This window comes from Micromesistius poutassou, assembly GCF_964030765.1.
Source record: "Micromesistius poutassou genome assembly, chromosome: 11".
In the NCBI taxonomy this organism is placed as follows: domain Eukaryota; kingdom Metazoa; phylum Chordata; class Actinopteri; order Gadiformes; family Gadidae; genus Micromesistius; species Micromesistius poutassou.
Window position 1 is genome coordinate 12297023 of NC_140281.1, and position 12954 is coordinate 12309976.

At 45.3% G+C, this 12954-nt stretch overlaps 1 protein-coding gene across 1 annotated transcript in view; it reads right to left on the reverse strand.

Annotated features, from left to right (window-relative positions):
• LOC311355416 (partitioning defective 3 homolog) overlaps window positions 1–12954 on the reverse strand; it is a gene marked incomplete at its 3' end in the record, with an annotated part of 445195 nt that overhangs the window by 300148 nt on the left and 132093 nt on the right. Inside the window, exon 4 of the mRNA XM_084475186.1 lies at window positions 2506–2714. Coding sequence (XP_084331312.1) covers window positions 2506–2714 — 209 coding nt within the window. The remainder of the gene's footprint in view (window positions 1–2505; window positions 2715–12954) is intronic.

The following is a 12954-nucleotide window of genomic DNA, read 5'->3' on the forward strand; positions in this document are numbered from 1 at the left end:
GGTGAATGCTGAACTCTATTCATTCTATTTTCTACCTCTTCTAAGGGCAGTATAAGAGAGAGAGAAAGAGAGAAAGTTTCCTTTTGAAAAATAGTCTATATACTGAATGTTATATATATATATATATATATATATATATATATATATCGCTACACATTTATTTCCATGCTTTGGCAACATGTTTTTTTATTTGAATGTAATGTCAATAAAGATTCATTGAATTTAATTGAATTGACAATAGTAAAGAGCAAGGTAAAAAGCAGTGGATACGGGGAGACGCTTAAGCAAGCAACGGTAAAACAATCCGGGGGTATTTCTTCGTAAACTTTAATGCGGCGAGACGGCCCTTAAAGGAAGAGTTGCAGACGGCAGCGTTGTAAAACCGAGAGCACGGGTTACACACAGAATATCCTGATCTAGCTTGGCTGATAACCATCACGGCACCAGTCGCCAGCGACCCAACGACCCAAACCCATCGTAAAAAACAATAAGGGGGGACCAACACGATACCATAGCAGGGATGCTTTACAAAGGGTATACCGATGAATGCCATTGAAGCCACTGGAACGATGCCAGTGCGTACTGTTTATCCCCTCCAGCGAAGGGTTCATTGGATGTGGGACTGGGGATGTGACGACAGAAGGCCCCGGTATTGTAAAGACATTGGGGCACTGCAATGGGACGTTAGACTTTCCATGACCCGGACGATGACATGGGTCTAGGGGGGTATTTACAGACTCATATATCAAGTGGTGGGGATCCAGAAGAACCTGACTCAGCCCTTAACTGGACACAGAGGAGCTACAGAAGAAAACAAAAGAGTGGAACGAGATTCCGAGTGTGACGGCAAAATGTCAATGTATGGGTCGGTTCTGTGACTTCTACTGGCACGACTGTACTGTGACGAATGCTGCTTGTAATATTTTTCATAGGCAATAGATGATTTAAATGTGCAGACTAATGTGCTCAACATATGTCATTCAGCAACAAATTTACTTATCCACAGACAGACAAGAAAAGGGAAAATGGATAGCAGCTGGATGTATTAAAGAAGATCTACTGGACAAAAGATCTACTGCCTATTGATGGATCACATACAAAAGTACCAATACTAAATCACTTCTCGTTTAAAATATAGGATCCAAATGCAAACAGCATGGCAGACTACAGGTGGGATTTATAAGTTCTGCAGTATTCATCTACAGAATGACATTAAGAGTTTTTCTTTAATGGTATTATAATTTCTGGGCAATTCAGTTAAGTTTTGTACAAGAGTGGAATGACTCAGAATTAATAACTTACTTTGTTACTTCACACATTAATTTACACTCCACCCTGCCACCCATTTGCACAATTTACCATACATTTATGGGACCTAAGGTCTGAGAGACCGTTTTCAATAACAAGTCTGAAATGTTATGCAAAATATTATACAAGTGGAGCCTCAGTAGCTAATCATCTGAGTGTGAGCTTGCACTTTGGGTGTGATACTCAGTTATATCAGCCACAGGCCTGAACCTCAGAGAGGGGTGGCCATCTTGAGAAGGTAATTGCATTCCTTGCTCTCTTAGTGTGTGGAGACATACTCTTTTAATTTTTTTTTTTTTCATGAGGGGGTTCTGATCAGCATCTTGAGAAGGCCTCAGTTCTAAGTATATCAGAACAAAGGCAGGTCAAAAAAAGAGGTACATCTTTGCCTGATTATTTTTTTGCAAACGAAGGACTGTTATAACTAGTTGAAGATTAAAGTGGATGACGGCACCCCTGGATATATCGGAAGCAAGATGGCGAGTCAAAGTTCTCCCTTCGACTGGGGCTAGCGGAGGGCAGGGAAGAAGAAAGTGAGGATGGGCCATATAAGATGTTATGAGAGAAGGTGAAAGAATTATGAGGTAGTGACTGCAGGGGGCTGGACTCCAACAGGACATGGACCATTTCAAAGCATTCACTGAACACACCTTCATTAGGCTGTATCGGTGCATCAGCAGTGTTGAAGGAAACAGCTCCTGTGTCAGGGGCCGCGGCGTGCAGCAGACTATGTGCCCATTAGATTGGTCGAAAGGCTAGTAGAATTGTTTAAGTGGTAGGAAAAAATGTTGACGTGGTCTTAAAGTGAGTTGGATAGATGGAAATGCTGATCCAAAAACATAAACAAAGTCAAAGAAGACCTAGCCTTGCTCTTTGCTGCCTTATGTCTTTAATATTGTTGAAGTCACTGTTTCAAATAAGAGGATATGAGATAAGATAGGACAGGATACACTTCATTAATAACACATGTGGGTGTCAAAGCAGAAGTACACAGCAGTAATACAAATGAAACAAGGACAGTCATTTAAAACAAGGTGCAAAAAAGAAAACTGATGGCTTTATTTTTTTTTCATAAACAACCAACCAACCCCAACCCAGGGAATAAATACAATCTTTTACTTTCACTTTGAAAAGCCTCATGCATGCAGCTCGCTGTTGCCCTGTGAGCTGAGCCGTCCGCATCCGTTCACACCTCACCTTGCGTTCCAGGCTGCCGGTGCCGCCCCCACCCCCTGCACCGGCACCGGGGCTCGGCTTGTGGCCGTACTTGAAGCCTGTGGTGGTGGACCAGCGGGCCGGGTTCTTCCTGGACGGCTCCTCCGGTCCCCCCAGCCCCTGGGCCTCGGAGCCCAGGGGTGGGGCCGCCAGTGAGGGGTCGCTGCTGCGGCGCACGTGGAGCGGCATGCCTGTATACGGGGGATAGTGTGATGGGAGAGGGGGGAGGGAGGGAGGGAGGGAGGGAGGGGAGGGAAGGGGACAAAATAGAGCGTGAAGGAAAGAGGGAAATAAGGAGCGAGAGATGAAAATTGGGGTTGGGATGGAAAGAGAGAGAGAGAGAGAGAGAGAGAGAGAGAGAGAGAGAGAGAGAGAGAGAGAGAGAGAGAGAGAGAGAGAGGGAGGGTTTGAAAGAGAGGGGACATTGAGAGAGTTAGTGGGTAATATGTATTTGTGGCCAATCACACTGCAATCTCCCCCCACTCCCCCCCCCCCCCCCCCCCCCACAGCTATCAAGCTCTGGTCCATTTCCACCCCGGTGCATTTTGACATGTGTTCTCTTCGGAAAGACCAGCTATAATTTACAAGCATTCTGTCAGTTCTGGCCATAACCACTGTGACAGTACCCCCCTCCCCCCCCCCCACCCACACCCCATGTGACTGCAGTTGACATCATCCGAGATGCACACCACTATGAACAAGTGGTTTTGTTTTTCCTTCAAAAGACAAATCTCTACGCTCTGGAATGAAACGCGACACAGCAGAACTGTGAGACGTTTGCCTTGGCTTGACTCCTATAAAAAGAAATGCAATACAACGAGAGAGAGAGAGAGAGAGAGAGAGAGAGAGAGAGAGAGAGAGAGAGAGAGAGAGAGAGAGAAAGACAGAAAAAGAGAAAGAGAGAAACACACAACATATGTCTGCCTTAAGTACGCTAGGCTGGGAGCATTGGGCTCGGGGAAACACAAATATATAAAAAAACAAAGGCAAAATGGAAACATTCCAAATGAAATATTGCCTTACGTTACAGTTGCAACATTAATCAATACTTCAAGCATAAGCGCTTTATGCTTTGATCCCCTTCACTTAAACAGGTCCAGTCTGCAGGGAGTAGTGTGTGTGTGTGTGTGTGTGTGTGTGCACTTGTGTGTGTATGTGTGTTTGTGTGTGTAATACTAAACAGTAGTCTCACATACAGCAGGAACCCCAACATAGCATGGAGCAGCCAGAGCACATCGATAACTAGCATGGAGGCAGGTGAGCGGTGGCTGGCTGTTTGGGTTGTTACTATACGGAACGGTAGAAATATAAATAAAGGCCAGATGGATGTATTTGAGCGTGAGCCAGCAGACTGCGCGCACTCACATCCATAATTATGCAAATTGATTGGGCGACCACCTGTCATCGGGGGCCGCTCCCATCATCCCAGCGAGCATATGTGCCCCGTGCACATCCTCCCCTCTGATGCAGGGGAGGGGGGGGGGGGGGACGGTGTGCGCGCGTGGGGAGGGTGGGGTGACTCCTCCAGTGGAAGGAGCGCGTTTTAATCAAGGAATTACCAGGGCTTCCGTCCCCCTGTCGGCGTTTGTTCGGCCGTGGCGAACACCATAGACCTCTGAAGAATAAGTCCCGCCTCCGAGGCTCCCAGTTTCCTCGGTCAAATGTCTATGGGAAATACCATGTTTGTTTGTTTTTTGGATTGTCTGTGCCGTAGTAAACGATTATTAATGCTATTTTAACAGCACCGACAATCCAAAAAGCCAGTCGAAACTTGATGGAAAATGTGTGTGGTTCAAAACGTGACGCAGCTTTTACTTCTCCGCCACCTACAGAGTTTGCTATGTACGATCATTCAAAAACCCCATGTTATTTCCCATAGACAATTGACCGGGGGAACCGGGAGCCTCGGAGGCAGGACGTATTCTTCAGAGGTCTATAGGGTGGCACAGTGGGAGGCAGGCAAGGCGGGCCGCGTGTCGACCGTTTCTGTAGGGACCGCACTTATGAGACTGTGGTGGAGGAAAGAATAGGTAAAAAAAAATATATATGGAAAACTGGGAAATAAAGAAGTAGAGACATAAAAAGACTAATTGCCAAGACTTCACATTGGAGGTGGCAGTTCTGCTCAGCGGGAAAATGTGTCTCACTAAGAAGTACCTTGTTTCAATCCCACGGGTGATCCCAGTAATAGCTGTGGCAATCACTCCGCAAAAAGAAAGTCACCAACCCCCTTTTCCTCAGCCCCTTACTTATGTTGTTTGTTCCCAGCCCTTGCCTCACTAAATTATCCATCTTCCCAGGGTAACCATTATATCGCAGAGGCGAGAAAAAAAAAAAGTTTCTGATGGTTCCTTGACTTTTTCTTGATTATAATTTTCGTCACCCGGCGATGTGCTTCCTTTTCTGGTCCTCACTTCTTTTCTCACTGCCGCCATTCAAGCAATTTTCAGCCTGCACCGGAATAGATGTAATCGGACGAAGCACGATGCCCTGAACACATGCAATGTGCACACGGACCGTCGTTACTAATGGAAACAACGTGGATGCACAATTGGCACAGGTTTGGCTATGCTCTGTGCTGGTGGGGGCCACCCCTACTGCTCTTCTGTGAGTGATTATTACATTATAACTCCAGAGACATTGTTATGCACTTCCACCCCATTCAGGTTGGGAGACCAGAGGGGGAGGAAGATGGATGGGTAGGCTTAGGTCTGGCTCTCCCCAAGACAAAATGTTTGAAAAGTGGGCTGTTTGCCTCCCAAGTTGCCAGGAGTTTCTCTGGCTTAATAGGCCCACTCAGGAGACCTAGCAACTTGGCATAGCAACATGATGATGACGGAGGGCTGACATTTCCATGGCTCACTAAGTGCTTGAGTGGAAGTACTACAATACCAGGAGCAGGTATACTGCCATAATAATCGCCATATATGCATCCATAAAGAAATTATGGTTGGATTTTTCTGTAGCCTTCTACAAATTCATATGGGAACGGCATGGGAAGGTTGAATGGAAAATGAGGCAGGCCATCAGACAGGCAGTCATATTCCTAAATTGGGTTGAGAACTCAATAAGGGTTGTTAATAGACTTTGCCCCCCACCCCTCCTGCTAACGGCCGGTTCACGTCCAGTTCAGGCCACTAATGATGTTCACCTCGCACTGAAGGGGGTTCAGCTGTATGGGTGGCCGGATCATGTCCGGCATAATATCCTGCTTGATGACCACCGCATTGACACAAACACTGAGCGAGAGAGCAAGAGAGCGAGAAAGAGAAAGAGAAAGAGAAAGAGAAAGAGAGAGAGAGAGAGAGAGAGAAATAGAGTGAAAGAGAGTGGGAGAGAGATGGAAAGAGACAGCAAGAGGGGTAAATAGTGGGTGAGAGATAGAAATAGGGGAGAATAAAACAGTAGTCAGTTAGATACAGACAAAGAAAGACAGCATGTGGGCAGTGTAGACTATTAGCGAGGGCTCGAAACTAAAGATGGAAACGGGCAATCCAATCAAAAGGAGGTACAGTGAGAGATCAAACTAGACAGAAATAGAGAGAGGGTAGAAAGAAGGGAATGAACAAGGCATAAAGAAGAGGCACACCGCACAGGCTGGCAGGTAGTTACAAATGCAGAGAGAGAGAGAGAGAGAGAGAGAGAGAGAGAGAGAGAGAGAGAGAGAGAGAGAGAGAGAGAGAGAGAGAGAGAGAGAGAGACAGAGAGACACAGAGAGACAGAGACAGAGACAGAGAGAGAGAGAGAGAGAGAGAGAGAGATCTAGCAGAGGTTACATTGACCTAAGGCAGAGTGGCTTCTCTTGCAGATTGTCTTGGCTAGCAGAGAACAACCTGCTATTAACCACAGCTCTATACAGTGTGCTGCACTGCATAGTAGACCAATGTGGTCTATGGGCCAAAACCAAGGGATATTTATAACATAAGGAATACACACAATCCCTTAAATGTAGTATTAAATAGTAGTTGAGGTGTGTTGTTACAGTTAACAATAAACAGTAAACAAGCAATGCACATTTAATCGCACACCATTATATGGACACGGATGTCATCGTTCGCAAGTCTTATTTTTCTATGTGATGAGAGGAGAAACATTTAACAAATATATTTAAATATAAATACCTGTCTGGGGCATCAGTGATATAACAGCAAGGACGAAAAGAAAACGGCACACACAAAGTAACAAATGTAGAAAGAATAGCATGGAGCGAGGAAGGTGGAGAGAGAGAGCACAAAGAGAAAGACTGAAAAAAGAAATGCACGAGGAGCAAAGCTGTGAGAGGCCCCAGTGAATTCAAAACTGTGTGTATATACGCATAATAATGTGACTAAATCTTTGATACATGTTTTTTTTAGTTTGTATGTAAGTATATTTACATACCGCTGGCTTAAGCATTATGGAGAGAAACCTATGGAGAAACAAAAAAAGCCTGAAATAAAACACAAAAGGAGAGAAAGGCAGAGAAAGTGAGAGAGACAAGGAAAGCAGAGACGGTTGCTACGCTACGCAACACTCCATTATGTTACTGTGGCTTTACTTTGTGATCCTCTATGCTGTGAGACAGTGCTGTGTTCGCCTTGATGTACATCCTGCCAGAGGCATATACAGAACGTACGGCCGCACCCCCCCGTCCCCGTCCCCCACACACACACACACACACACACACACACACACACACACACACACACACACACACACACACTCAATCTCCTTTAATTTAGTGGGACTATAGTGACAGACGGAAAAGGGGGCTCGCCCTTTTAATTATAACTTGTGCCACCTCTTCATTTCGGAGCAGCCAATCGATTCAGTGACGAGGCAAAGGGTGACCTTACGGGAAGCCTTCCTAATGAAATAAATCCCTAACCCGAACTGCCCCGCCCCACCCCAATCTCTGCGTATGCAGTGTTGAATTAATGGTGGCACGGAGAGGGACAGACTCACGGATAACTACATTGACCATGATGCACCTTGATGGGAGGTCACCCCTAAGAGGGCTGGTTTGTTCTCATTGGTCTTCACAGGAACGTTAGTGCTGTCGATTTCCTGGTTTGACCTTCGCTCAAAATTACCCATTTTATAACAATCTGGTTTCCATTATTTTGCGATCGCTAACAATGTTATGAAGGATACAAAAATGGGTTACTTGCTTGTCTGGGTAGACAGCATACATGCAATTGTACACAAAGAGTGCAGGAGGGTGCAGAAAATATCCATGACAACCTATGCCATTCAATAAAAGATTCTAAATATAGATATGTTAGGGAGCGGGGTATTGCATGGAAATGTGCTCACGAGTCATCAAATGAACATATACCAAACCCATTCAATGCAACCTATATGTTTTTGTGCAGCAAGATTACACTTAATACATGCCGTTATTATTGAGCCGCTTTAATCAAAATTCAATGAATGTTCACATGGACATCATAGAAGCCTCAGGAAATGGTGTAAGTGTAAGTCCACAAGGTCTTCCTGAAGTATGAGGCTGTTTCTCTCTGTATTCTATTAGAAATTATCAAAGAGTCTATCATGGCCATCGATGGCCTTCCAATCTCCAACCTCCAAGACCCTGGGCCAATAAACCACCCCGGCCACACCCAGCTCCAAGGGCCAGAGATGAGAGGTGGTGGAAGAGGTGGGGAAGGAAGGTTGTCCCTGTTATATATGAGATCCACAGGTGTCCAATCAGTGTAATTAAATGACCCGGGTTGGGGGGCTGGTGGAGTGTCCTTTACTGCACCTGGGACAGGACAGGGCAAGAGAGAGTGGTGTGCCCCCCCTCCACACACACACACACACACACACACACACACACACACACACACACACCTCTTTGACTCAGTGCCAGCATCAGGATAATGGAGCCTCTGCTTTAGCATGCTGATGAGGTTATGGAGAGGACAATGCCTGGACTGGACTGAGTGTGTGTATGTGTGTGTGCGTGCGTTTGTGTACACACTAATAAGGTTATGGAGAGGACACTGCCTGCCGGGATTGGGCAGCAAGTGTGTGTGTGTGTGTGTGTGTCTGTGTGTGTGTGTGTGTGTGTGTGTGTGTGTGTGTGTGTGTGTGTGTGTGTGTGTGTGTGTGTGAGTGAGAGCCATACTGATGCAGGTCATAGTAGCAGACATGTATTTAGCAGTACTACTAGCTTGCAGCTCAAATGTAGAAGCATGGTATTATACCACTGAACTATCTAACTGCCTAAAGCAGTAAGAGGATATCAGTATATTTATGAAATGAGGCACAGAGACATTTCTCATTAATTTAATATCCTATCTTTGATCATCTACCTACTCTTCACGTTTCAGGGAAGCACATCTGTGGACCTATTCAAATGAATGAGAGAGTGCTCTATTAAAGTAATGGTACTTATAAGTGTCATCCAGCACAATCAGAGTTCTCACATTCTTATTATTTTCCTTGACGCATCAAAAAAATAGCAGGTGTTACTTCAGATGTATACCTTAAAATACATGGCAGCCTGTCTAGTTTGTTTGGGACCTAGAGGTGTCTGTGCACTGAGGGGGCAGAGAGGACTCCTTCTGTGTCCAAGACTACCAGCCTGGATTCCCCACATGAGGAACTGGCCTTTGCTTCCCTTCTGTGTAACAGGCTTGCGCATTTGATCAACACAACACTGCTGATTTGAGGAAGACTCCGGCTGTTGATTTGAGGAAGCGGCTCATGCGGCCCCTCCTGATTGCATTTGTGGGTGTCACTCTCGGCTGATTACGCAGGCGGTCCAACACTGCTATTTACTCCCAAGAACAAAAAAAAATTGGCCATTCATTTACATCCCACTCACTTTAATATGAACGGGATGCACCAGTTGTGCCCTCCAAAAAATGTCTTTCATACAGAAAATTCTGCAACTTTGTAATACTTTAGGGGTCACATTTGGTTCGGAAACTGATTTAATTAATTCAACTCCTTGATGTTGCTGGCTCTATATGATGATGTCTCCTGTGGGCAGTCAAGACCCTCCATGCAGAATACTTAACCACAGAGTCTGTACTGGGTACCACAGAGTCTGCAGTACTGGGTACCACAGAGTCTGCAGTACTGGGTACCACAGAGTCTGCAGTACTGGGTACCACAGAGTCTATAGTATTGGGTACCACATAGTCTGAAGTAATGGGCACCACAGAGTCTGAAATACTGGTTACCACACAGTCTTTAGTACTGGGTACCACACAGTCTGAAGTACTGGGTACCACAGAGTCTGTAGTACTGGGTACCACAGAGTCTTTAGTACTGTGTACAACATGCCCCCCCTATTGCTGGTGGATGAGCAGTAACCCAGTACCAGTAGCAGTTGGAAACCTAGTGGTATATTCAAGGTCAGGGTTTGGAACATGTACAAACTGTTTTCATGCAAAGGAGTAGAGAAACGGTGCTGAGCATCTGCTGAGACTTTTGGGTGCCGATCGAAGCTAATCTCATGGTGCACTGAAAAGAGCGAGTGACAGCCAGAGAGAGCAAGAGAGAGAGAGAGAAAGAAAGAGAGTGAGAGAGAGTTTTGAGAACGTTTTGAAAAGACTTCTGACCTTTCATCGGAGGGGGCTATCAGATAGACGGATGAATGAGAAAGCACTGTATGAAGGAAATGGGGGGACGTGGTGCAGTTATGAAATAAAAAAAAAAACACTTTCCCACGTCCAATTAAGTGGCCAACTGTAGTTGCTGAATGTACAAGTAAAAGTGGTTTATTCGCGCGCGTGTGTGTGTGCGTGTTTGTGGCTAGGCATCGACTACGTTTGGCAGGTACATGGAAATAAGACAGGGGTCTCTCTCTCTCTCTCTCTCTCTCTCTCTCTCTCTCTCTCTCTCTCTCTCTCTCTCTCTCTCCTCTCTCTTTCTCTCTCTCTCTCGCTCTCTCTCTCGCTCTCTCTCATGTATCCACAGAGCTGTCCAGTATCTTTGCTGGCCCCACCCTGGGTCATTCATCACAAGATCTAGAAGGGGGAGGGCTGGGACTGCTTTGTCCCATTCCTAATCAGTTTGGCAGCCAGAGATTAAAATACAATTAACCAAACATAAAAAATAAAACTATGCTTCATAAAAAATAAAACACAAAAAATGCAGCACAGCAAGGTACACTGGGAAAAGCACAATATAAATCTACTATTCAGCAGGTCTTCGCCAGAAATAGATGATCATACCACAATGAACAATTAAAAGCAAATGGTTACAGTCCAAAGTGCTGAGAGCACTACAATGTTAAGTGCAGTGCATCGTAAAGTGCCAGGCTAGCTCTTTATTCCGGCAGACCTTACTAATCAATCTCTGAACCCTCAACTATGGAGCCCTCTCTGGCTGACTCTAACAAGGACCTAGTAGTAGACCTCAGTAGTAGATACACACCTATACAGTTCACTATTGGAACTATGGACACAATAGGACATTAGGACAGATTATAGTGATGATATCCAATATGATTTGACCACTTGAACATCAGGTAAAATATACATCCACGTGTTGTTGACTATGTTGAAAATCTGAATGGAAGACCCAGATCGGGCAAATGCAGACACAGGACTGGATGCAGTCTTGTTTGTTGTTTGTTGAAGTAGTTTTCAGTGATCATATGGATCAGAAAGCAATCTGTAGCCCTGTAGCATCACTGAGCAATGCAGGCATATATGTTTCATGTTTGGATTTGGGGGGGAGACAATAGACACGGTGAGATTGGTGGATTAGATTTACAAAGATATATAGATATGGACTGTTATTTCTGCCTTCTCCCTTTGGACTTTCATGAGCATTGGACCCATAGAGCTGCTTCCCAAAACTACAGAAGCAGCATTAACAGCCACTAAAAAATGTAAGCCAGTACTATGTGTGTGTGTGTGTGTGTGTGTGTGTGTGTGTGTGTGTGTGTGTGTGTGTGTGTGTGTGTGTGTGTGTGTGTGTGTGTGTGTCTGTGTCTGTGTGTCTGTGTGTCTGTGTTTCTATGGACAATTGTGTTTTTGGGGAGTACAGCAGAGAGGGGCTTTTGTTTTTCCCAAAATGAAACTTGACTCATTTAGGTCAGATCACTAAGACCCCCAGGACCCCTGGATCCAAGCACACTAGGTTGTGTGTGTGTGTGTGTGTGTGTGTGTGTGTGTGTGTGTGTGTGTGTCTGTGTGTGTGTTTAACCCAATAACATTCAATGAATGCCTCTTAGTTTTCGACATCAGTGTGCATCTGTGCACACACATACTCAAACACATCGTTGCCCTGGGTTTCACACACACACACACACACACACACACACACATGTGTGTGTGTGAAAAGTTGCCGTCTGTCTCTAAGTTAGGGTGTGGATATGTGTGTGTGTGTGTGTGTGTGTGTGTGTGTGTCCATCTCGCTGCACATGCACTGCAAATTAGCGTGAGCTTGTGCACATGTCTATTCCTGCATGTTACCGTCTATAGGCTGGCGCCAGATAAAACAACTTGCAAGTCAGTGTCCACACCTGCACGCCCTTCACACACACACACACACACACACACACACACACACACACACACACACACACACACACACACACACCGTAATCAACCCACTCTACGGGCCTCCTCTTGTACCAGCCAGGGATTTCCTAATCAGCTACAGCCAAACAAACCCTGACGTTCCAGAAACCGGCAGGTCCGGCAGCACTTTCTGTGTAAACACCACTTCACGTCTGTCCCTCTGTTACTGCCTGTTATCCTGAACCTCGTCAGTCTGGCCATGTGTCTCAGTAAAAAAAACAGTTTTTAAAAACAGTTACACTGACCACATGTTGGATAGAGTGGGGGAGAGGGGCCAAGGTGGAGGTGCCGACATGGCGGTCTTACAGTGGAATTCATAGTCGTGGCTTTTATAGCCGCCATGTTGCCGTACCGTTGCAGAACCTCAACCTTTCAGAGATGCGTGTGCAGATGACAAATCGGCATGTTAAATGAACACACACTCTCAATCTCACAATCTCACACTCCCCCCACACTCCCCTTGTTGGCCAGACAATGGTTTCTTGTAAAGAATGAATCAAAAGATAAAAAGGTAATGGCTTGACAGGAGTTCTATAATTATTCATCGATTCTGTCATTTGCTTGTTTTGATGTGTGTGTGTGTTTTCGTAGTCATGTGAAATGCTCTCCCTCTCTGACACCCTTGTCTGATTGGGTTCAAATTGGAGAGGGGGTTGTAATACGGGCTGATATTGAACTTAAATATAAATGCATTCTGTTTGAAGTGGTTAGAGGTTGCAATAGCCCCTTCAGCAAGGGATTTGAGTTCAGTATTGTTTATCTTTTCAGTAAAAGGGGCAGGTCTGGGACGAAACGTCTTTCCAATGTCCACATTTCGATACATTCCACCAACGGCAACATTCACCACTCATCAACATTCCCAGCTTTGTAGATTACTTTATTTTTCAAATGAAAAGAACAAACAAGG